This window comes from Amblyraja radiata, chromosome 5 (assembly GCF_010909765.2).
Source record: "Amblyraja radiata isolate CabotCenter1 chromosome 5, sAmbRad1.1.pri, whole genome shotgun sequence".
Lineage (NCBI taxonomy): Eukaryota > Metazoa > Chordata > Chondrichthyes > Rajiformes > Rajidae > Amblyraja > Amblyraja radiata.
Window position 1 is genome coordinate 63,956,937 of NC_045960.1, and position 26,260 is coordinate 63,983,196.

Consider the following 26,260-nt stretch of genomic DNA (forward strand, 5'->3'; position numbering starts at 1 on the left):
TAATGATCCATTGACCTTGATGACTACTTTTTAATACCACTCAATCCATAACAGCAAACCTTGTTTGACTGTCATTATTCCATGAAACAAAAACTCTGGGACTTTTGCCCAAGTGTAGTTAAACAGTAGTCAATACTTCATTAGGCCATCACCAATAATGCTGTCTCTAAAATAATCAAGGTATACCGCCTAAATCGAACGTCAATATTTTATGAACTAATGTTGCTATAAAATGTTCTTAAAATTGCATGCATTAGATAATAAAAGCTCAAATTGAACATTTCAATGGCATGATAACCCATAATTGTTGTTTACCAAAATAATAATATCAATCATCGATTAGTAAATTGATTTAATCAAAATAATCGATTCCTAAAACAGTTTAATGTCTTCTCTTTTACATCAGTATTTCAAAATAAGAATTAAAAAATAACAAAACTTTAAAAAAAAGCCCATATTACAGCTGCAACTGTGACAAGTTTATTCACTGCAAGAAAGGCTTCCAGCATCAGCTTTCGAGGTCGGCAGCAAGGTTAGCTTTGACGTTAATCACAAGCTTTGGGACTCTATGCCAGGACCAATAGTTCTAATCAATATCAAAACAGTTTGAACACTGTGCATACGTTTCAATCAGATTTATTTTTCTTTATACGAAAATAATATATCAATACTCCATATTTAACTGGTAGTTGGTGTCAAATACTTAAACTGGCGAGCTTGCTATTGAGGGAGTGCAGCTTAGGTTCACAAAGTTAATTGTATGGAAAGTATGGCGGGACTTTCATATGCTGAGAGAATGGAGCGACTGGGCTTGTATACTCTGGAATTTAGAAGGATGAGAGGATAACTTATTGAAACATATAAGATTATTAAGGGTTTGGACACGCTAGAGGCAGGAAACATGTTCCTGATGTTTGGGGAGTCCAGAACCAGGGGCCTCAGTTTAAGAATAAGGGGTAAGCCATTTAGAATGGAGATGAGGAAACACTTTTTCACACAGAGAGTTGTGAGTGTGGAATTCTCTGCCTCAGAGGGCGGTGGAGGCCGGTTCTCTTGGTACTTTCAAGAGAGAGCTCGATAGGGCTCTTGAAGATAGTGGAGTCAGGGGATATGGGGAGAAGGCTGGATCGGGATACTGATTGGGGATGATCAGCCATGATCGCACTGAATGGCGGTGCTGGCTTGAAGGGCCGAATGGCCTACTCCTGCACCTATTGTTTATTGTCTATAACACAGTTAATAGTAGGCCTCATCAGGATTTAACTTTTGAAGCCAAGAGCCAGTAACTTTGAAGTATTAGTTTTGAGGCTAGAACTGTAGGAGGGCACACCTCAAAAGGTGGGCTCCAATAAACAGTAGCCCAGTAAAAGGAAGCTAGCCAAAACATAACAATTCAAATACAACCAACAAGTGGGAAATGCACTATCTCACTGTTGTCAATGCTCCAACCAAGCCACTCATTATTTCCCAAAGCTCATTATTTTTCAATAGTTTTCATTGCCTAATTAATATGAACCCATCTACCAAGCAGTCCATCGTCTTCACCTACTATTGTACTGTAATATTCTCTTTTTTCCCCACTGCAAAGTCCTTGTAGAAACCCTTGGGTATGATTCTAGCTCAGTCCTAAAACTCCATCCAAAATAACACTGTTTATTGACTTCTCAGCCCAAGTACAGCGAGACAAACTCACAATTTCTCTTCGTCCTCTTCAACCTCTCCAGACTTTTCAACATACTGATCTGTCAGCTACCTCTCCAGTCTATGATGTTTATTGCACAACTCTATCCCGGAATGCACCAATGCATCAAGCATTCAGCATTGAACATCACCCACATCTGGTCATTCAATTATACATCAAAGTAGACTCCATTAATAAGCATGCAGAGTAACTGGTGCAAGCAAGGATGCTTCATGCAATCTTCAAATACTAAAACCCCTCAATAATTTTACAAATATACTCAATTGTACATTGACCAGATGGGATCTATCCCAGGCTACTGTGGGAGACATGGAAAGAGATTTTACTGATTTTGTTTATATCCTTGCTGACCACAAGAGAGGTTCCTGTTCGCTGGAGGATAGTAAATGTGGAGCGTTTAAGAAGGAACTGCAGATGCTGGAAAATCGAAGGTAGACAAAAGTGCTGGAGAAACTCAGCGGGTGCAGCAGCATCTATGGAGCGAAGGAAATACGCAACTATGCAACTCCAATAAATGTGGAGCCACTTTTCAAGAAGGGCAGCAGGAAGCACTTTTCAAAAAGGAAGCCTGGTAATTACAGGCCTATGAGCCCACCATCAGTAATAAGGAAGATATTTGAGAAAATGCTGAGGGACAGGATTAATGAACAATAAATTGGGGACAGCCAAGAAGATCCTGTCTGACCAATGTGATTGGATTTTTCTTTGAAGAGTATTGATGAGGACAAATAATGGATGTGGTTTACATTAATTTCAGTAAGGTCTCCGACAAGGTTCTTTATGGGGGACTGGTACAAAATGAAAGGATCCACGGGATCTAGGGCAGTTTAGCCAATTGCAATTTATAACATATGCAAATGATTTGGATGTGGATGTAGGAGGCATGATCAGTAAGTTCGCAGGTGATACAAAGATTATCAAAGTCGACAGATGTAGGTGTAATCTTAAGCTATAGAGTGATATCAATGTGTTGGTGAAATGAGCTGATAAAGGTTAGAGGTTAATCAAGACAAATGTGAGGTGATTCATTTTGGGATTACTAATAACACTAGGATATATAACATAAATGGTAGGATCTTTGGGGAGCAGGAATGAACAAGGGTACCCTGATCTACTAAACCAAAGATCCTCAAAGGTGGCAGAGCTAGTAAGTAATGTGGCTGATGGGATGCTGGTCTTCATTAATCGGAACATTGAACACAAAAGCAGGGGAGTTATGCTCCAACTTTATATTAAAAAACTGCTAAGGCCTCAAGTGAAGTGCAATCGTTCTGGTGCCACACTACAGGAAGTATGTGCGAGCACTAGTAAGGGTGCAGAAAAGATTCAACAGGATGGTGCCAAGGATGAAGCATGTCAAATATGACGAGAGTCAGGGAAAACAAAGTCTCTTCACCTTGTGATGGAGAAAATTAAGAGGTAAAATTATTTTGATATCTAAAATGATGAGAAATAGATAGGGTAGACTACAGGAAGGTTCTCCCCCTATAAAATGTTTTTAAAAAAAGATATACATTAGAGAAAATAGACCACAGACAATAGGTGCAGAGTAGGCCATTCGGCCCTTCGAGCCATTCAATGTGATCATGGCTGATCATTCACAATCAGTACCCCGTTCCCGCCTTCTCCCCATAACCCCTGACTCCGCCATCTTTAAGAGCCCTATCTAGCTCTCTCTTGAAAGTATCCAGAAAACCGGCCTCCATCGTCCTCTGAGGCAGAGAATTCCACAGACTCACAACTCTGTGATTCAAAGGGGACATTAGGAGTACCGTTTTCCCTCAGAGAGTGGAAAGTACATGGAATGGGCTGCCCGAGAGAGTGATTAAGGCAGGGTTGCTAACAGCATTTCAAAAGTCCAAAGTTGAGCATTTGAATCATTTAGGAAAAAAAGTATGAGCCAAGTAGTTTAGTTTGGAGATGCAGCATGCAAACTGGCCCTTCAGCCCAACGAGTCCATGCCGACAATAGATCTTCCATTCACATTAGTTCTATGTTAACCCACTTTCGCATCCACTCCCTACACACTAGGGGAAATTTACAGAAACCAATATGTCTTTGGGATGTAGGAGGAAACCTACACAGTCACAGAGAAAACATGCAAACTCCATACAGAGAGCACCCAAGGGCAGAATTGAACCCGGGTCTCTGGAGCTGTGAGGCAGCAGCTCTACTAGTTACGCCACTGTGCCACCCACGAGTACCGGTAGATGGGATTAGTGTGGATAGTTGCCCACTGATCCGCGATGATGATCAGTGAATGGCCTGTTTCCATGTTGTTTGTCTCTATGACCATGATCAGTCATTTTTAGAGCACAAAAAAGATAAGTAGTGTAATTAACATTAGATTGTTTTCAACTAAAAAAAAATTAAACACAAGATTAATACAAAGCAAATTTCCAAATCTGGTAGACACAGAGCATGTAATCCAGAACACCATTTTTTAAAATTAACGAGTTGAGTAACAAATCTTGAGGTAAAAGCCAAGACAAGGTACACATGAAGATGCAAGAAAAGAAAAGCTAAGCAAGAAAAATAAAGCAACTGAAATAAAACACCGAGTGTTGAAATCCAAACTCAAAATACACAAGTAGTCCTCACATATCCCAGCGAAGTTTCCTCTGTTCAGTTCAGAATTATTGAATGCGAGACAATTGATGAAACAGTCATAGACAGAAAGAGAAGACAGCTGTATTAGGCACAAGCACAAAGGAAAGCAGATATGTACTAAGAAACCATTAGGGCGCAGTCCAAAATTCACTTCAGTCTAGAAAGAGAAAGAACACTATTTCTTGACAACAGCTCATTTAGTTTTCAGATTTCTTTACAAATTTTATTAAGTTCTCTTCCCTCACCCATCCATGTATCAGTTTCAAGGAATTGAATCACAAATTTAATTAATAATAGTGTAAATGATAAAACCTACTCCAAAAAAGGAGCAACGTGATATTTATTTCTCTAAATGATTTTTGGACTCACCCATATTCTAGTTATTTAGATGCTATTTGGCCACAACACAGGCGCATCGTATAATGCATACTGATTTGTATACCAATACAAATCAAACCGTATTCGTAGTTAATATATAAAAATTACAGTGGTATTTTTGTAGCAGTCAAAAGAACAAATCTTTTTCATTTTATCCCACAAATGAGGTTTAAATGCTCTGTAATTTCTTAATTTGGAGCATTCATTAAATAAAACATTTTATTTAAAATAACACCACTTATTCAAAAAGATCGCAATTCAAATCAATTGGGTGAAGCATGTTTTTTTAATAGATATATTTAATTCATTCATTAAATTTGACCAGAGAGAGCATTACGTATTTGTGACTGAAAACATACCATTGAAATAACCAGTATCTGCATTTGGCATTTTGCATCTAAACATCTTAACATGTCATTAAAAAGGAAGCAGGAGGTGAGTGAAACATAGACAGACTGAGGCACGTAGACCCTTGAGGCAGATGAAATTTTGATCTTTTGAAAAGCCATCAGTAGTGCCTATAGCTTCATCATGTTCCCTCTCCCTTTTTGCAGGCTAAAAACATTACTCTTCATGTCATACCTTACAGTGATTTCACGCTGTAGTGATTATAGTAAATTCGTTCAGGATTTATCAAGTATTTCATTACCACATATGGGAGGAAAGAAATAAAAGTGAAAGTCATTCTCATTAGCGGGATCATTCGATATCAAGCTGCAACTGTTCAAGTACAAAAAAACATTCCCTTGCATTTTGCCATGAATAAAAGCCCATCATCACTTTAATGTTTTATGATGGTAAAATATCATTTTTCCCTCAAGATTACTACATGTTTGAGTGGCTCTTGAATATACATCACAAATAAAAGCTGAAATACAAATTATAACGCAGCGTGATATTATTTAGGTTTCTTCCAATTCTATTTTATTACAGCTAGCATCTACATTTTTGCTAATACTAGAGTTGAAAACATGCTTAATAAAAATGCATGTAGCAGAGAATAAAAAAGGTTCCAGATATACATTTCAAAAGCTGTACTGATCGACTTCAAGAAGATGCAATTAAAATAAGGTCAAAATTAACATAGGGGAAAATTTGAGTGAAATGTGGCTCTACAAATCAAAAAAAATTAAAACCTCATTAAAATGGTGATAATTGGCAAAATACATTGGGTGTAATAGAGCTTTCAAAAACAGCAAGCTTATCTGAAGGATATATATTCTAAAAATAAGGTATATTCTCCACGCAAGGAATGATACTGTAATGCACTAGGGATTAAAAATCGTTGGAGAAAAAAAAAGATGGTCTTGATTCATGATAATAGAAGCATGGAATTCTTTTTTGCTTTATAATATTGCACTGGTTCATTATTTTACAGATATACATAGGAAAATGTATTTAAAATGACCTCTATTCAAGGCCCCAGGGGACAAATAATGACAATTATTTGCATCAGGAATGGAGAAACAAGGAGGTCAGTGAAGAAAGTGTTCAGTGTTTCAACTGCAAATGTGGGCTGAAGCAATGTTAGAGCAGAGCTCTACTGTGGATACAGAAATAGTTTTGGAAGATAGACACAAAAAGCTGGAGTAACTCAGCGGGACAGACAGCATCTCTGGACAGAAGGAAAGGGTGACGTTTCAGGTCAAGACCCTTCTTCAGACTAGTTAGGGAAAAGGGAAAATGGGAGATATAGTCGATAATATATAAAGAGATAAAGAACAATGAATGAAAGATATGCAAGAAAGTAACGGTGATAAATGAAACAGGCCATTGTTAGCTGTTTGTTGGGTGAAAACGAGAAGCTGGTGCAACTTGGGTGGGGGAGGTATAGTGTGGGAATGCCAGGATTACTTGAAGTTAGAGAAATCAACATTCATACCACTGGGCTGTATGCTGCCCAAGTGAAATATAAGATGCTGTTCCTCCAATTTGTGTTTTGCCTCACTCTGACAATGTAGGAGACCTAACCTGTAAGGACTTTCGGGCTCCCTGGACAGTTGAGGGAAAGGTATAGGGTTGCAGTCAGGTACCTGGGGAGGGGGTGGTTTGGTTTGGAAGGGATGTCATCGCCCGACAGTCCTTTCAGGTTCGGCAGAGATTCACTTGCACCTCCTCCAACCTCATCCACTGTATCCGTTGTTCAAGATGTAGATTCTTATACATCAGCGAGACCAAACGTGGACTGGACGATCATTTCGCTGAACACCTTCGCTCAGTCCGCCTGAACCTACCTGATATCCCGGTTGCTAAACACTTTAATTCTCCTTCCCATTCCCATGCTAACCTTTCTGTCCCAGGTCTCCTCCATTGTCAGAGTGAGGCTAAACGCAAATTGGAGAAACAGCATCTCATATTTCGCTTGGGCAGCTTACAGTCCAGTGGTGTGAATATTGATTTCTCTAACTTCATGTAACCCCAGTAATTCCTTTCTTTCTATTCCTCCCCCACCCAAGTCGCACCAGTTTCTCGTTTTCACCCAAACTGCTAATAATGGCCTGTTTCGTTTATCATCGTTACTTTCTTGCATATCTTTCATTCATTGTTCTTCATCTCTCTATATCATCATCTATATGTCTCATTTCCCTTTCCCCTAACTAGTCTGAAGAGGGTCTCGACACGAAACGTCACTCATTTCTTCACTCCAGAGATGTTGCCTGTCCCGTTGAGTTACTCCGCATTTGTAGCTCTTTCCTACCTAAATTGTTTTGGAGATTGAAAGCACAGGGATTTTGAAATCAGCCTAGAGATAAACAAAGCTTTTATCATTGCATATCACTAGCTACAGTCACTACAGCTGAAGAAGGAGATTGTACCAAGAGGGATACAAGAGTCACACTAAGGAATCATGGGAGAATGCTTATATTTCTTAGAAAACGTTCAGGGCCATCAACAACTGCTGCATTGGATCAGCATTTAGAATATTACAGCATATTACACATTTGGAAACCATGCAGATGATGCCACCATGGATAAGCACACAGACAAGAAAGAAGGAGAGGATGCTGATAAACTCGGGAGACAGGAGGAAGGACAAGTTGTCAAGCCAGACAAAATTATTTTTTTAGCCCAGAATTTGAATGGAGAGGATGGGAAGCAACTTTCAAAACACATGATAAAAAGCTTGTGGAGAGAAGAGAGGGACACTCTAGGCTAAGCTGAGGTCTGGCCCATGGGAGAGGAAAGCTGCAGAAATCAATGAAGATAGAAACTGAGTGATGTGCATCCTGGTCTCAATTTAGCCTTGTATGTTTTTCTGTCTTTGAAGTGAAATTTTAACAAATATTTACATTAAAAATATTCTTATGGTTTTCATTCTATAGTTATCTGTTCATGTCCTGTGGAAATCTGAACAAAATGGCTTTAGTAACAGAAATTATTACTGTTTATCAATTCCCAGAGCTTAGCATTGCCTGAAAATTCAATTTGACCAAATATTGTGACTCATGGCTGTGCAGCATCATTTTGCACAAAAGAATAACATCTATTCTTGCACCTTTCGGTTAGAGTCATTATCAGTCATACAGCATGGAAACAGCCCCAACATCCAACGTGCCCATGCCGACCAATATGTCCTAACTGCATAAGTCCCACCTGCTTGCATTTGGCCCATATTGCTCCATTCTATCCTATCCATGTACCTATCCAAAGATAGACACAAAATACTGGAGTAACTCAGCAGGACAGGCAGCATTTCTGGATAGAAGGAATGGGTGAATGGAAGGAATGGGACAGCTGCCTGTTCCGCTGAGTTACTCCAGCATTTTGTGTCTATCTTTGGTGGAAACCAGCATCTGCAGTTCCTTTCTACACATATACCTATCCAAATGTTTTTTAAACGTTGTGATAGTACCCGCCTCAACTACCTCCTCTGGTAGCTCATTCCATATTCCTACCACCCTTTGTGTAAACAATTTGCCCCTCAAGTTCCTATTAAATCTTTCCCCCCATCACCTTAAATCTATGTCCTCTGGTTCTTGATTCCCCTACTCTGGATAAGACTGTGCCTTTACCCTATCTAATCCTCACATTATCTTATACACTTCTATAAGATCCTCCGGCACTCCTAGGACTAAAGTTCTAACCTGCTCAACCTCTCCCTATATAGAGCTTAGGCCCTCAAGTCAAGGCAACATCCTTGTAAATCTTCTCTGGATCCTTCCCAGCTTAACATCGTTCCTATAACATGGTGACCAAAACTGAACACAATACTCTAAATGTGGCCTCCCTAATGTCTTGCACAACTGTAACAGGACCTCCCAACATCTATACTCATACACTGATTGATGAAGGCCAATGTGCCGATAGCCTTCTTGACCACCCTAACTACCTGTGATGTCATTTACGAGGAACTATGTATCTGCATTCCTAGATGCTACTGCTCTACAACACTCTCCAGAGCCCGGCCATTTAGTGTGCAGGTCCTGCCCTGGTTCGACTTCCTAAAATGCAACACCTCACATTTCTCCGTATTAAATTCCATCAACCATCCCTCAGCCCACCTAACCAACCGATCAAGTTCTTGCTGCAATTTTTGACAACAATCTTCACTATCTACAATACCACCCATTTTAGTGTCATCCGCAAACTTGATAATCATTCCTTGTACGCTCTCATCCAAATCATCGGTATAGATGACAAACAGCAATGGGCCCAGCACTAATCCCCAAGGCATACAGGATTACAGTCTGAAAAACAACCTTCCACCATCACCCTCCGCTTCCTTCCATGAAGGAAATTTTCTATCCAGTTGGCTAGCTCTCCTTTGATCCCATGCGATCTAATCTCCGGAGCAGCCTACTATGCGGGATCACATTTCAGAAAACTCAATCAGATTTGTGAGATATGATCTCCCACCTACAAAACCGTGCTGACTATCCTTAATCAGCCCTTGCCCATGTAAATGCACGTATATCTTATCCTTCATAATACTGTCTGGTAAATTTCTGACAACAGATGTGAGGCTCACTGGCCAATAGTTCCCAGGCTTTTCCTTGCAGTCCATCTTAAATAGAGTCACAATATTTTCCACCCTCCAGTCTTCTGGCACCTCACCTATATTTAAAAATGACATAAATCTCAACCGGGGAACCTGCAATTTCTTCTCTAGCTTCCGCAGCGTCCTCGGATATTCTTGATTAGTACGGCTGCCAGAGGTTACGGGGAAAAAGCAGGAGAATGGGGTTTGGAGGGAGAGATAAATCAGCCATGATTGAATGGCAGTGGACTTAATGGACCGAATGGCCCAATTCTGCTCCTATCTCTTATGATCTTATATATCTGATCAGGCCAGGGAGATTTGTCTACTTTCATAGATGTTAGGACCCTCAGCACATCCCTGACTACCATCAAGACACTTCCATTGCCTGCCCCAAGTTCCCTGGTTCTCTTATCTTTCTCCACAGTAAAAACAGAGGAGAAATACGCATTGAGTATATTGGCCATCTCGTTGATTAATATTTCAGTGTATAATTTTATGAAATGAAATGCATCTTATTTGGTAAGATAGCCAAACACAATTGCTGTATCATATTAGGTGTCTCCTGCTTGGCTATATTGGTATGAACAGAGCACATACTCTTGGCAAATATATCAATGTAACAATATAATTTTAAATAAATAATAATGAAAAAACTTTAAGGCAATTTTTCAAAATAAAAAGCATGCAAGAAAATAACATTTTTGTTAAGCATATGGACCTAGAAACGATAAAACAAAATCAAATGTGATTATACTCTAAAATAATCCTGTTCCATGCCTACCTTTTCCAGCTGACTATGAACATGTTGAACAATCAAATCAAGAGCAACAAAGTTCTCTCCACCTAAAAATTATAGAGATTCACGTGTTAATTTTTTTTCTAAAAATAAGACCCGGTCAGATCTAAAATCTTTTGTATTGAAGTATTAAAGCTACAAGCCTCACTGCAATCTCTCTGGATGCTTTCAAGAGAGAGCTAGACAGAGCTCTTCTTCTCCGTGGATTGTCACCTTGTCGTGGTGGAGAAGTTTGTTTGGTCCTGAGATCCTGAGAGCAATGCTGTCTGGATCTATGCTCTTGGTAGGGCCACCCATGGCGGTAAGGTCGAGAGGGAGGTCCCTGACAAAGAGCAATCCAACCAAGACCTCAACGGTGGATTAGGTGGAGAATGATGGCTGACTTTAGTGGAGCATCACAACGGCTGGGAAGGTTCCCTGGTCGTCTTGGACCCCATGCCACTGGATCCTGACCCAGATCTGTCAAGAACCGTGTGGTGGCTGTCTGTGCACCAGTCTCCCCACGTTAAACAAAGTCACGGACAGGCGTCCTCCCAAAAGAGGACAGTCATACTCGTTTCGAGTGACCGCCGATGATGAGACAGAGCTATTAAAGATATGGGGAGAAGGCAAGAATGGGGTACTGATTGTGGATGATCAGCCATGATCACATTGAATGGCAGTGCTGGCTCAAAGGGCCGAACACCCTACTCCTGCACCTATTGTTTATTGTCTATAATCTTTAAGAATTGAAATATGGTAGATAAATATGTGGTACTTAGTACATGGATAGGATAGGTATAGAGGGATATGGGCCATATCCCCCTAAAAAGGGATATGGGCCTAACACAAGCAGGTGGGACTAGTGTAGATGGGACATGTTTGTTGGTGTGCGCAAATTGAGCCAAAGGGCCTGTTTCTACGCTGTATGACTCTATAACTCTACTATGGTGGCTACAGGTATCCATGAATCTGGTCTTCTAGCTCAAGGGAATATTATGTGAAAATGGCCTATGAACTTATTCTCCACATAAGCAAAAGGCACAGGTTACCTTGGTATGTATGAGGTAAGTGATGTAATGTCTATAGAGAAAAACAATGCCAACATCCAGCATACGGGTTGTGTGGTTATTGCTTTTAAAAACTTTTTTTTTAAAGTCTCTCGATATGTAATTCATTATCAGCCAAATCCTGTCTTTGTCCAATTTGACAGCTGATCCTTGCATTCTCAGATTCCCCTAATGTTTGATATTTTACCAACCTCAGTTTTAAATTACTCAATATCTGGACATCCATAGCTCTGAAGACAGATAATTCCATAGATTTAGAACACTGCTCAAATATTCAGAACAGGCTTAAATGACTTTTTCATGTTTTCTTAGTCTTTCTAGCATTTTTTGTTATTTTTTATTACATATTGTTTTTCTTATCCTACACCATGTCTTACCTGCTTACCATTAACAATCACTTTATAACCTTGAAGCTCAATGCATTGATAACTGTTCTCATCTTGGCCCATTCTCTCAGGTATGCCACATTACAAGCTCTTCCCTCTTCTTCCCTCCTACTGAAAATTAACTTGCACCTCTCTCCTTTACAGTTCTGATAGTGTCAGAGACCAACAAAATTGACAATTTTTTTTTCCATAGGGTAGGCTTAGCCTTACCAATCAAGCATGTCTTCCTGCTCTGCATTGTACAACATTACTTTCTTTTTTCTATGTTCTTATTCTCCAACTGCTCCCATTGACATGTTGCCAAATGACCTATGGTCACCTAATTTTACCTTTTCAAAGACATCTCCACTTCCCCATCATTCTATGCAGTTTAACATACTTCTATCGTCTCTTTCCCAGCTCTGAGGTTTTGAAGCTCCAAAAGATTATCAATGCATCTCTTTCCGCAGATGCAGCCTGATCTGCTGAGTATTTCCAGTGTTTTCTATTTTTAATACTAGATTTCCATCATCTGTAATTTTTTGATTTCCAAATATCATCACAGCATACTGGTCTGCCTGTGAAATCAACACCCCATTTACAAGGATAAAATAAACCTTTATTGAATCAGTCTGAAGAAAGGCCCCAATCCAAACCGTCACCTGTCCATTCCTTTCCCAGATGCCACCTGACCCGCTAAGTACCTCCAGCAGTTTGTTTTTGATGAAGATTTTAGCAACTGCAGTCTCGTGTCCCCTTCATTATTAAATGTTCATGCACTAGCACACCAAGATTCTTCATTTATACTAACATTATTAATTTATTTCTGCTTAAAAAATATTATTTTCATCCCACAGTTATGTTTACCCTACATTTTCATTGTTGTACTATATTTGCCACTGTTTGTTCAAAACTATCTGACCCTTTTGCACAGCTCACTTTCCAATTAGTTTTTTAAAAAATCATTAGCAACCATGTATAGTTCCATTTTCCTTTTTTAGTCATTGCTATAAATTGTGAATAGCTGTGGAACCCCAGAGTTCAATAGCAAAACATACAGGGATTTAATTAATGCTTGGTGATTATTTACATAATTTAGTTATTTAATCTAAAGATCTACATTTCCAGAAAGAACTGAGCTGACAGAATGAGGCAGTTTTAGATAAAAATTATGCCTTCATTTTAAAAGGGCACTCTCATAATTTCAGGAAACTGCACTACATTTATAGTCATTAAGTACTTATTGAAGATTCAGCATAGATATACAGCCGCTATATATACTGACTTCTGCTTTAATATTCATTAATGCAACTTTAAAATGATTAAAGCTGAAAAGATGGAAACTTTCATGTTTGACTTCAGGGCCACTAATTAAATACAGATGTACACACCTTTTTTTCCACAGGTATGGCCAGACTAATTACGCATATCCAATGGATGTGCAGACACTTCCTACGGCTTCTCAGCAGTTACGCTGGATGTCAGTGCCAGGTTTTTCAATAGGGGGATGTACGGTTGTGATCCAGATAATATTCATCTTTTAAAATAATTTAAGTTTAAATGTTTTTAATTTCTTTGTATTCCAGCATTTTAAAGTGTAAAATTATTACACAAAAATTAATTTATTTTTTGAAAATAGATTATGTTTCAATATCAGGAATAGTGTTTAAACAAGTTTTTAGTGTATAATGAGATTTGTTTTTCTCTCAGCACTTTAGAATTTAATTTCAAAATTTTGGTCATGTTTGAGCAATAGTGGCTAGCACAACAGGGAAAGATCTTAGTCATCGGCATGATCTAAAACTATAATAAGGTGAGTCATGACAGAGACACTAACACTAACAAAATATTTCCATGCCGATGTTGCATTATCTTTGAAGATAAATTTTGACCATATGCAAGGGGCCATCATATTTCTAAAGTTAGTACAGAGTTCACAAATACGGTAGTCGAAATACTACTCTTTCCCTGATCCCCAGTTATAACCTGTATACGATGAGCAGATTAATTTTGAAATATGTTTTCCATTATTCAAGCATTTATCCTTGTAAAATCTTGCATTTAAAAAAATTTACTAACAGCAGGTTCATAAATGCAGGTAAACGTGCAGACAATTCTTACCTCGAGGGACAACAATGTCTGAAAGCTGTACTGTTGGCTCTATGTACTGTTCAAAGGCAGGTTTGACAAACTTGTTGTACTGTTTGATAACACCAACAATGTCACGACCCCTCTCAGATATGTCTCTTTTTAAGCGTCGAACAAGTCTGATATCAGAGTCAGTGTCCACAAAAACTTTCATATCTAAAAGCTAAAGACAAACACACACAAAATTTCATCATTTCAATGTATGAAACACCACATTTTACTTCACATTACCATGAAATCATTTCTACTGGCTGCATATAATTAGTCAGTAGAAACCATATCATGGTAATGGAAAATATATAATGATAATGGAAATATCTACTCATCCATTACAAACTGAACAGCCTGATAATTTGGAAACATCTGCAGTGATAAAACAGGAGGTGATGGAATAAAATTGCATGTGGCAACTTATGCCAGGTTTTTAGATGATTTTCCTGAAATTTCTCTTGTGCAAAAGCCTTGGGCTATCATTCTACTCAAATCTTAAATCCATTCCTTCCTAGTTTCTCTGACATTCTTCAAAATCATTTCAATTAGATCATTCCCTTCACTCCAATCCCACTAAGCATGACCTGCCTGGCTTCTTTCGCAGGTTTGTGCTGGATTAACACTTTAAATGGCTCTCTCTCCAAGCATTGCCCCTTCATAGCTGATAAATCGGCAGCACATAATGTGGCATGGTGGCGCAGCGGTAGAGTTACTGCCTTACAGCACTTGCAGCATCGGAGACCTGGGTTCGATCATGTCTATGGGTCCTTCAAAATGTCTATTTACTCACAAATAAAACTTTTATCATCTTGTACTATGCCCTGATCGATTGAAATAGCAGTTTAGATCTAACTGAAACTTGTTCCATGGAAAGAGACCTGTCCTTTATTGTGAACTTCCTACCAGTCTAATCTTTAAACTATCAACTGTTTTTGGTTGCACTTTGAATTTATTTTTACAGTAGTATCGGGATATTAATTTATTAAAAAATTAATTTATTATTTTTTGTTTATTATATTATTTATGTGTATTATGTTACTGGCCAATTATGCTACTTCAAATAAGAATTGAATTGTTCTGTTGTCAGTACACGTGACAATTAAACACTCTTTACTTATGATTGTTTTAGTCCATGCTTGCCCAATAACACAGTGGGGGGGGGGGGGGGGGGGGGGGCGTGGAGGACCAACCAATTAACTAATAAAAAAAATTCACGTCACCACTTCTTTTTCTGGCATCAGCTACTTTACTATTCTAATTTATTTTACTTCTAACATTCTCCTCTTAAAAACCAAATTAGGTATTATGCAAATAAGGTAATAATATTTCACCTAAAGCCGATATATTATCCTGAGAAGCATACAGATGGTCAGAAATTATAACATGCACGTATATAATGTGATTTCATTCATTTTCAGTAATGGAAGAAATAAATTAAAAATACACATTTCAATGCCAGTGAAAATATGAAATGTTACAAACATAAGCTGATGCTTTTTATCATTTAAAACATGTGAAATTCACTTTAAAAGAATGAATTTACCATTTGAAGGCTGTGTTGCAAAAATTATCAGCAAGGAAAATAACTCAATGTTCTTCGATAGCAGTGGATAATAGTCTAACATTAATGCAACGGTAAAACAAAGTTTGGATTTTGTGATAACAAAAACAGATTTGAATATATTTCTTAAAATTGAAAATTCAGTTCTTGAACTGAAACGGAGATATGGTTCAATATATTGATCACACTAGAGTGTTTATTCAATGTTGTTTTGCAACAAAGCACCTTTGAAAGAAAAAATGGATAGCAGACAGCTCAGCAATAAGAATATCTCAATGATGAAAGCTGCAATATAAGCCTGAAATACAGCATGTACACAATTCAATTACTTTGTGTGGATTCATTCGGCATTCAACAAATCTTTTCAAAGATTCACATTATTATTATGTCTCCATATTCTGAGGAAAATATGGGCAACTTCCCATATAGCTGCTGACGTTTACATGCAAATGCATAATTCTTGAAATTGCGATCAACTTTAAAGATGGAATATGATGTAGCAAAGTGTGGAGTCAGGCATTTTGGTAGTAGGATTAAAGGCGTAGACTATTTTCTAAATGAGATGAGAATCCAGAAATCGGAGGTGTAAAGGGACTGGGGATTGCTGGTGCACGATTCCCAAAAAGGTTAATCTGCAAGTCGAATCGGTAGTAAAGAAAGCAAACTTAATGCTAGCATTTATTTCAAGAGGGCTTGTATACAAAAATAGGAATGTAAGGCTGAGGCTCTATAAGGCACTGGTAAGGCCGCATTTGGAATATTGCGAGCAATTTTGGGCACCACATCTGGGGAAGGATGTGCTGGCTCTGGAGAGGGTCCAGAGGTTTACAAGAATGATCCCAGGAACGAGTAGGTTAACCTATGATGAGCGTTTATCAGCACTGAGCCTGTACTCGCTGGAGTTTAGAAGAATGAGGGGGGGACCTAATTGAAACATAGAGAATAGTGAAAGGCTTGGAAAAGGTGGATGTAGAGGATGTAGAGTTTCCACTAGTGGGAGAGTCTGGGACTAGAGGCAATAGCCTCAGAATTAAAGGGCGTTCTTTTAGGAAGGAGATGAGGAGAAATTTATTTAGTCAGAGGGTGGTGGATCTGTGGAATTATTTTCCACAGAAGGCTGTGGAGGCTGTCAGTGGATATTTTTACAGCAGAGATAAATAGATTTTTGATTAGTACAAGTGCCAGAGATGGGAAGAAGGCAGGAGAATGGGGTTAGGAGGGAGATAGATCACCCTTGATTGAATGGCGGAGTAGACTTGATGGGCCAAATGACCTAATTCTACTGCTATTCTTATGACCTAACTAATGTCTAAGTTAATTAGGCCAGTTTTACCTTTAGAAGAATGACTACAGGTGACGATGGGATATATTAGCATTTCCAGTTTTTTAAATTGAGATTGTTTAATGGTTTTTAATTTAATTTTTTTTAAACAGTTAAAAATGTGTATAATATAAAAGGTAACGTACCCTTTAATAAATTTTGAGTATGAGTACCAGTAACCTTTTTTCGTTTTAACATCTGACAGAATTGAATTATATAGTTTAATTGTAGTCAAATTTACTTTTCTACCATTTTACAACAGGGCTTGGTCTTGCTGCAAAGCTACCAGTTCTTACACAAGAGATAAACATACTGTTACATGAGGCTTTGACACAGCCAATAGAGTTGGCCTCATTCACCAAGTTCCCACAGATTGAACTGCGCCCAATTGCTTCATATGTTCACATTATTAAAGTCAGCCTGCGCTGCTGCTGAAAGTTGACACGTTAGTATGCAATGATTTTTTGAGTTTTTGTTCAAACATTACAGCAAAAAGAAAATCATGTACCTTTAGAAGCTCCTTGTTAGCAAATGCAAGAATTCCTTCAATGATCACAACATTTGCTCCATACACAGTTTTCTGTGGAGGAAAAAAAACCAGACATATTGCAGTCACCAATTAGATTCAAACCTATAGAGAATTCAATTTTGAGGTATCTATTTTGGCTCAAAAAAAAAAAGAGGGTCATCGTCTGATGAAGGAAGAGTGTTTGGAACATCAACTTTCAAATTTAATTAAATCTAATGGAAATGGATGGACAAGAAAATTCACTTGGTTTGTTGGTTAAACCATGGTCTACAAATACACAATCACTTTCCTCGGTTTCCATTCCCCCTAAACAAATGCACAGTGCAAAACACCAACATTTATGAGATGGCTTGAGAATCATATTTAAAATCACAAGACGCAAGATCTGTGTCGATGTTTTAGTAAATAAATTTGTTTCTTAAACATAGCAAAAAATGAATTCTCAATTTCTGTCACATTTATAAATGCAAATATCATTACACTGAATTTCATTGCAATGTTTGCTCACAATTTACATGCTATCATAGTCAGAAAAATGCATAGATGTTCAATTATTCCTTAATGTTTTAGAATTTATTCCTTACCAAGCTAATTTTCTTGGAGTCAAACCTCTCATAACAATTTGTCAGCATTTGTTTGAATTTCCAAAATTCAGAAGCAGAAACTCAAGTTAAAATGTAATACTAACTTTACAATACTAACTTTCTACAACTAAAGACTTTGTATAAAACTCTGTTTAAAACACAAACTGAATACTATGACCTCCAGATTGGATACTGATGTTGTGTAGTCAATATAAATGTAACACAGCTTTTTTTTGTTGACTAAAAGGTGCCTTATGCATATCGTTCCTTGCTGTTTGTTGTTATGACAGATAGTTGTCCAATAAGCTGTTTTTGCTGTTCAAGAGGCTGACTGCCTCATTTTATTTTTTAAACTCTGGTAATCTTCAAAATTAAAAATTTTAAAAATCTGAAAATAGTGAGCTACAAAATTACCCCAAATGAAACAATTCATGGAAAAATACATCGGCGCAGATCTAATTAAATCAATCCATTTGAGATCTTAAAAGAAAAATCAATAACAATTGGCAAAAGACAAATTTAATTCACTTTTTGCTGACATAGGAAAATTATAACTTGAAAAATGTTATAAACATATCTGCCATCCATCTACCATTTAGTACATAAATGTAACCATTTCACCTATTCAACTCCACGCATTGGCTGAATGCAAGTTTAGCATTTAGAGGGTGATTATTCCTTCACCTCTTATCCATAAAAAAAAGGGAATTAACGGTAGTTATGTTACAAAACTTACCTTCAGTGGAGCTGCAATTCTGCCACTGGCAGTGTGCGTGATTTTGGCGCATTTGAGGGGGGGGGGGGGGGGGTTAAAACGCGGGTTTCTCCTACCTTGTCCTGGATTATATTTCGTTGGAGTGCAAGCTTTTGCTGAAGAATCGTTCTGACGGCCGTTCTGTGTATTTTTTTTTTAAATCGACCGACAAGTTCAGCGCTGGAGTAATTTTAAAATCAGCTTCTAAAGCCGTCAACGGGGACGGATTTCACGTACGGGACAGGTAAAGGAAAGCCGTTTATTTTAAGTATAAAAGTGCTCCTTAAGATGCCTTTAATTCACATTTTACGTTGCGAAACGGTGATTTTTTTCCCATACCCATGAACCGGCAGTATTTTTCCTACCGATATGGGGTTTAAATTCATCGCAACCGCAACGTTCCAATTGATCGCGTTCCAGAAAAACGCACTCGCAAGATGATTTAAATGGCCATTAATTTACAGGTATTAAACATTAAATTCCTTCCATTTGGCCTATAAATCCATGACAATGAGATTTAAAAATTATGTTATATTGTGAATTCTTGTGTGAATGCTATTTGGACACTTAGGCTATTTAAAAATGTTCATCTATTCTTAAGAAATTAATAGATGTTTAGATCTAGTAATTGAATTTTGTAATTAGCAACAACTAGGTAACTAACTAATTATATGCTTTAATTTCAAGTCATCTAAGTAAGATTGTTTCATATTTGTTTCAGAATGCTTCAATCTATAATAACTGAAAATTTCTTTCAGTTCTCTTAATTTTTAATAAGGTTATGGGCTTTTAACTGTCCTCGATCACAGCTTTTGTGTTAAGTCAATGGAAAAGCAATAGGGAACAAGATGCTAATTTCCGAGTATAAAAATGGCCATAACTTTTTTAATACTGAAGATATGAAAGTGAATTAGGTGTCAAATTAAACTTCTTTTTATGCTTTATCTGATGGGATAAATTGCAGACTTGATTTTTTAAATCTCAAAATTTTGTAACATTGCTATTAACGGACATTGTGTCAACGGACACAGATGACATCTTGCGTGGCTGCTTTGAGTCAGTGGACTGGTTCATATTCAGGGATTCTGCAGCTAACCTGAATAAGTATCTCTCTACTTCATCTTCTATATAGGATATAGACAATAAAGGAAATTCAATTCAATTATATCTCTTGTTTCCCTTATCTCTAACCAGTCTGAATATGGGCCTAGATCCGAAACGTCACCCATTCCTTCTCTCCAGAGATGCTGCCTGTCCTGCTGAATTACTCCAGATAGACACTGAATTAGTGTCTATCTGAATGTGCATGCCATTGTCGTGACTGACTTCATCAGCAAGTGCGTGGAAGAATGTGAGCTGACAACCATGGATGAACCGTGAGGTGCATTCACAGATTAAGGCCAGGTTTGCTGCATACAAGTCAAACAACTCAGAGCAGTACAAGAAGGCCGGCTGTGCTCTCCGCCAAGCCATCAAGGATGCCAAGAGACAATACTGAGACAAACTTAAGTCCCAGTATAATCACTCGGGCACATAGAGAATGTGGCATGGTCTGAATAAGATAAATGGCATCAAAGCAAGGTCAGGCAACATCATTGGTGATAGTGCGAACTTACCCGAAGAACTGAACGCTTTCTATGCTCACTTCGAGCAGAATGCCAACAGGGCGGTTAATTATTCACTTGGCCCTTCAGATTCCAGTGTGCCTCTCCCCAGGGTGACTATAGCAGAGGTTAGAGTCGGCTTCTTGAGGATAAATACGTGTAAATCCAGTCTACCAAGCGGCCTTGAACCACTGCAGTTCGCCTACACTAGCCCTACACTCATCCCTAGAACACCTGGATAAGAGAGATACCTAATTCAAACCCCTATTCATAGACTACAGCTCTGCCTTTATTACCATTATACCATCCAAGCTTATCATCAAACTCACTGGACTTGGTGTCAGCACTCATCTCTGCAACTGGATCCTCGACTTCCTGACCAACAGACTCCAATCAGTGAGGATATGGGTCAAATCATCCTCCACGATAATGCTCAACACGGGGGCTCCGCAAGGATGCCTTCTCAGCCCCCTTTACTCCTGGTACACCCACGACTGTGCAACCATGTACAAATCTAATTCAATTTTCAAATTTGCAGATGACACCACCATTGTGGGCCGGACATCAAATAATGATGAGACGGAGTACAGGAAGGAGACTGAGAACCTCATGTTCTAGTGTCGAGATAACCTTTCTCTCAATGTCAGCAAGACAAAGGAGATAGTGATCGACTTCAGGCAGTGAAGCGGTACACATATCCCAGTTTGCATTGACGGTGCCGAAGTAGAGATGGTTGAAAACTTCAAATTCCTAGGAGTCAATATCACCAACAACTTCTCCTGGACCGCCCATTTTCACACTGTGTTTTTGATTTTCTGTTTTTGGATTGAATTCTGTTTTTAATTTGTGTCACTGTGATGTCTTTAATTACTTGTTTTATTCCGATTATATGTTTTTCTTTCCGATTACTATGTAAGGTGTCCTTGAGATGTATGAAAGGCGCCCATTAAATAAAATTTATTATTATTATTATTATATTGAAGCAACGACCAAGAAAGCACACCAATGCCTCTAAGAAGGCTTAGGAAGTTTGGCATGTCCCCTACAACTCTCACCAACTTTTACAACATAGAAAGCATTTTATCAGGATGCATCACAGCTTGGTTTGGGAACAGCTCCATCCAATACCGCAAGAAATTGCAGCGAATTGTGGACGCAGCCCAGACCACTCCCTCTTCTTCCCTCTCCCATTAGGCAAAAGGTATAGGTGTGAAAAAGCGCACCACCAGATTTGGAGACAGTTTTTTTCACAGCTGTTATCAGGCAACTGAATCATCCTACCACAACCAGTGCTGAAGGGAGCAGTGCTGAACTACTGTCTATCTCTTTGATGACCCTCCGACTATCCTTGATCGGACTTTGCTGGCTTTACCTTGCACTAAACGTTATTGCCTTATCATGTATTTCTACACTGTAAATGGATAGATTGTAGTCATGTATTGTCTTTCTGCAGACTGGTTATCCCACAAAAGCTTTTCACTGTACCTCGTTACACGTGACAATAGACTTTCTAAATCAACAAAAAGTTGAAATATATGATTCTAATCAAAAAAACTTGCTGTTCCAAAGATTCACCATTGCTCTTAATGGCATAGTGAATTACTCTGTAGAATCAGACTGAAATTTCATCTCATTGAAATTATTCTCCATGGCTCGGAGTGCAAATTAAATGATAAATTCAGAGCATTGCACATAGGCATGTTAATATCACTTACAGGAGGTTCACCCAAGTGTCAATTAATTCATCAGCCTGCTAATTCATCAGCTTTCTTTCTTTCGTTCTTCTTTTCTTTCTTTTTCTTTTTCTTCTCTCTTCCCCCGTTATGTACTATGTTTACATATTCACATATTCTGTTGTGCTGCAGCAAGTAAAGGGGCTTTCTCACGGGGCGACTTGACGCAAGAGGTAACCAGAGTTGAACATCGTGGGAACCTCGTACGATAACCGTACGGCATCCGTGAACCACCGTGGACCACCGTGGCGCTAACGGCAGGTACTCGTGTAACTTGTTGACTCGGGAGAAAATTCAAGCAAGCTTGAATTTCTCCAAGAGTGACTTGTACACTTGTGGTTGAACATTGAAACATTATATGGTCGTAGTGGCCAGTGCGATATCCGTAATAACTCTTGCGTTTACCGTGGGAGCTCTTGCGAACGGTGAACCCGGAAGCTGGACAGAGGGGACAGAAGGCGAGTAAAAAAGGTGGTCTCAATATCGCCAATGGAACATGTGTCCATCGAGGACGTCCCACCTCATTGTCATTGTTGGAGAATCTTTTTCACTGGAACACTTGCAGAGATGGCTCCCAGAAAAGCTCAAAGAAAGGGGGTAAAGCATGTCAGAAAGGTTTTTGCCATGCAGGAGAATGAGGAGGAGACGCAGCAAGAGAGACAGGTGGAGAGGCAACAGGAGATGCCACAGATAACACTGCCTGTGGGCTCCTTGGAGCAGGGAGAGGGTGAGCAAGGTGGATTTCAGATTGCCTACCCAGTAGCCGTTGTAGGAATAGCCTCAACAGACGCGTATATAAAGGGAAGATGGCAGAAGGTAAGGCCATATAACTTCACCAGGAAACAAGAGGGGGAACTTGTAGAATGGTACCAATTCAACGAAATTCTTTACGATAAATCCAGAGAGGATTACAGAAACAGGGAGAAAAAACTGAACCTGCTGGAGACGAAGGCTGCGGAGTATCCCGGGTGCTCATGTGAGTATATATAACGATATATTAGTTCATCAACAAGAAAACCATTTAATGTTATCCATGATTTAAAAACATACATTGCTATTGATGTAAAAGTGCTGTTTTTGCAGTTAACTTAAACTTCTCTTATAAGTGTGTCTGTGCCCTGCAGCTGCAAAGTAAAAAAGTCGCAAACAGCTTTTACACGCTCTGTGTTTGAAGTTGGAATCATGTCTCCAAGAGCCATAAAATAAATTATGCATGAGGGCAGGCAATTTCCTCTTCGCACAGCACATTAAGCAGTTTATCATATTGTCCAAATAGAGGTCTTCGTTGAAAGATGGGCTTCACCCAGTGAGACTTCCTCTTAATTCTCTTTTTAATTAATCTCACCCTTCTGCCTTCACGCAAGCGTCCTCGATTCACATAGAGGGCTGCTGCATACAGCGCGTCAATGACAAACACCACCATCCAGTACTCGAAACTACTTAGTACAGGCATGTCTCCAAATGATCCAATTCAACCAAGGGAGGATATTTATAGTGTGTGAAAAAAAAAGTGACATCATTTGTGCCACGTGATGATTTAACAACACTTCACAGTTCACAATGTTCATTGAAGATTTAACGGGAAAACTCGGGAGACGGACAAGTCACTCGCACAAATAACAGAAATGCCGAGTACCCGTGGGAACTCTTTATCTACCCCCCGTTATATCGTGTGATATCGTGCTAGACCACGACCACTTCACTCTGGTTACATCTTGCGTCAAGTCGCCCCGTGAGAAAGCCCCATAAGAATTTCAATGTCCCATCTGGGACATATGACAATAAAGCACTCTTGACTCTTAGGTGTTCTCCATTCACTCTTGCAACAGATTTTATTTTGGGAAAGAGCACCAAAGTCTGTCTTGGTACCATGAGTTAGCTTACATAAGAATTCCTTTAGAAAAATACTGTTGAAAATCCTTTGAGCATTTTTTATTCTGTGAGTGCAATATCCGACCTTCCGATTTTGATAAAATTAGATTTAACCATGAACAAAGTAATAAGCAGCAGCAAATTGGGATCAGATCATCCCCACCACTAAAGGGATGTCCTGGAAAGCACTGCTTCAAAACGTAAACTGATATTATCAAAGACTCACACCACCCTAGCCACGCTCTCATTCCATTCTTACTATCGGAAAAAGATATAGAAGTCTGAAAACCGTGACCACCAGTTTCAAGAATAGCTTCTTCCCAACACAATCAGGCTATTGAACACTGCACAACTATGAACTATCTTTGGTTGCATTGAAGATTGTGGGATTTTTTTTGCACTAATATTGGGGTTAATAATTTCCTGAATTTATGTTTATTATGTTATTATGTTATTACTATGCTTACATGCCTGTTATGCTGGTGCAAGTAATAATTTTATTGTTGGTACATATGACAATTAGACACTCGACTCTTGGTAAACACCAACAAGCAAGCAAAGAGTATAAATGATAAACTATTTATACATTTTGAGAATAAAGTCTGGCATTTCCAGCAACATCTACATCCGGTGAAAAAAACGTGTAATTTACTTAGTCACTCCAAATTAAAATTCAGAAACTTCAGTGGAATTTGCATCAACACTGAAATATCAATTTAAGTGCATCTGGCAATGTCATGGTTATGTTTTTTATTTTACACAGACAATTTTGAACAAGGGAAAAAAAATCATAGCACAATTATTTAATTATATAATCCGAGGGCTACCCTCGCAGTCCTCATTAACCAAAAAATTCAGACAATAGCAATTTTCTATCATAAATCCGTATCCTACATTATCAAGATTTCTGTTTTGGCTGTGTAGTATCAAATTTAAATGCAAAACTTTTCAAAAAGCAGGCAAAGCAACTCATTTCCATACAAGGAAAAATAGCCAGAATTTAAAAATAATGGTGAATGTCTGCTCATGTTGATAGGCAGTAATTGGAAATCTTCAGTTATATTGTGTTTCTGCAGCCAGGTGAGAAAGGCCATCAATGTTGCTATAGCGCTATTATAAAAAGCATCAAAAACCATTTGAGCCTCATATTCTACTTGGGGTATGAACATTGAATTCTTCAATTTTAAGTAATTAGCCTCAAACCAACCCCTCCCCCTCCTCCCTCCCCCGTAAACACAGAAAAGTCTGATCACAATCAATCAGGACATTGCTGGTACCATGCATGGAGTGCTGTGCATAGTTCTGTTCTTAACATTAAGATGGGATATATAAGCATTGCTAACAGTTCAGTGAAATTTAGTTGGTTCTTTTTAGTGATTTAGTGATTTAGTGAGAACTTAGTTGGTTCTTTTTAGTGATTTAGTGAGAACTTAGTTGGTTTCTGAGATTAAGGGATTATATTACAAGAAAAAACCTTGTAGGTTGGACCTATACTCAATGGATGAATGAGAGATGATTTTACAGAAACACTGATGATACAAAGCAGACTTGACAGGGAAGGTACTGAGAGGCTTTTTGTTCTTGTGTGGAATGTAGAATTAGGGAGTTGGTTTAAAATAAGTGGTAACTCTTTCTAAACGAAAAGGCATTTCTGCTCCACAGATTGTGAGTTGTTTAAAGTCTTCACCCAAAGATCTGTGGAGGCTGAATTAGTCAACATATCTGAAGGGTGAGAATCAGCATACGAGGGAGTCAGAGGAATGGGGAAGAGGTAGGAAAATGGAACTGCGGCCAATATCAGATCAACCTGCTGCAATCTTATTGAATGGCGGACCTCAAGGGGCCATTCAGCTATTGCTGCTCTAATTTATTTCTATAAAATAAGGAACGCCGACTCTTAAAGCCTACCCAGTCCTTTCTTCGACTGTGTGTGGTGAAGTCGTAAACTGGAACCTTCACACTCTTGCCTTTCTTCAGCTTCCTCAGTGTATGTATGATCAGGTCAAAATCAAAGGCATCAGGGTGGTCAAAATTATATTCGTTTTTGGCAGCTAGCTCTTGTTCCTCCTTGTTCAATACCTGTCAATGAAAATAAAATAATTAAACCATTACCAAATGCATCATAAAATCAGGGCCTTAGTCCTTATTTACATATTAACAAACCACAGACAAATGAAGCAAACATCGAGAAAGTAATTAATTATTTCAAGTTAATTAAAACCATTATTGGTATAAGGGTTTCAGAGAAACATTAAACATCAGAAACTAAGATATGCATGATT

General features: G+C 38.5%; 1 protein-coding gene across 3 annotated transcripts in view; it reads right to left on the bottom strand.

Annotated features, from left to right (window-relative positions):
* The window catches only part of LOC116973393 (uridine-cytidine kinase-like 1), a 101,584-nt gene that overhangs the window by 54,557 nt on the left and 20,767 nt on the right, over nt 1–26,260 (bottom strand). For 2 of the 3 annotated variants that reach the window (XM_033021401.1, XM_033021399.1), the window contains exons 4-8: nt 25,887–26,057; nt 17,411–17,482; nt 14,003–14,192; nt 10,453–10,514; nt 4,304–4,323 (exon numbers count right to left, since the gene is read on the bottom strand). In XM_033021401.1, coding sequence (XP_032877292.1) covers nt 4,304–4,323; nt 10,453–10,514; nt 14,003–14,192; nt 17,411–17,482; nt 25,887–26,057 — 515 coding nt within the window. Of the gene's footprint in view, nt 1–4,303; nt 4,324–5,272; nt 5,290–10,452; nt 10,515–14,002; nt 14,193–17,410; nt 17,483–25,886; nt 26,058–26,260 lie in introns of all 3 variants that reach the window. The other variant, XM_033021400.1, reaches the window with a different exon arrangement.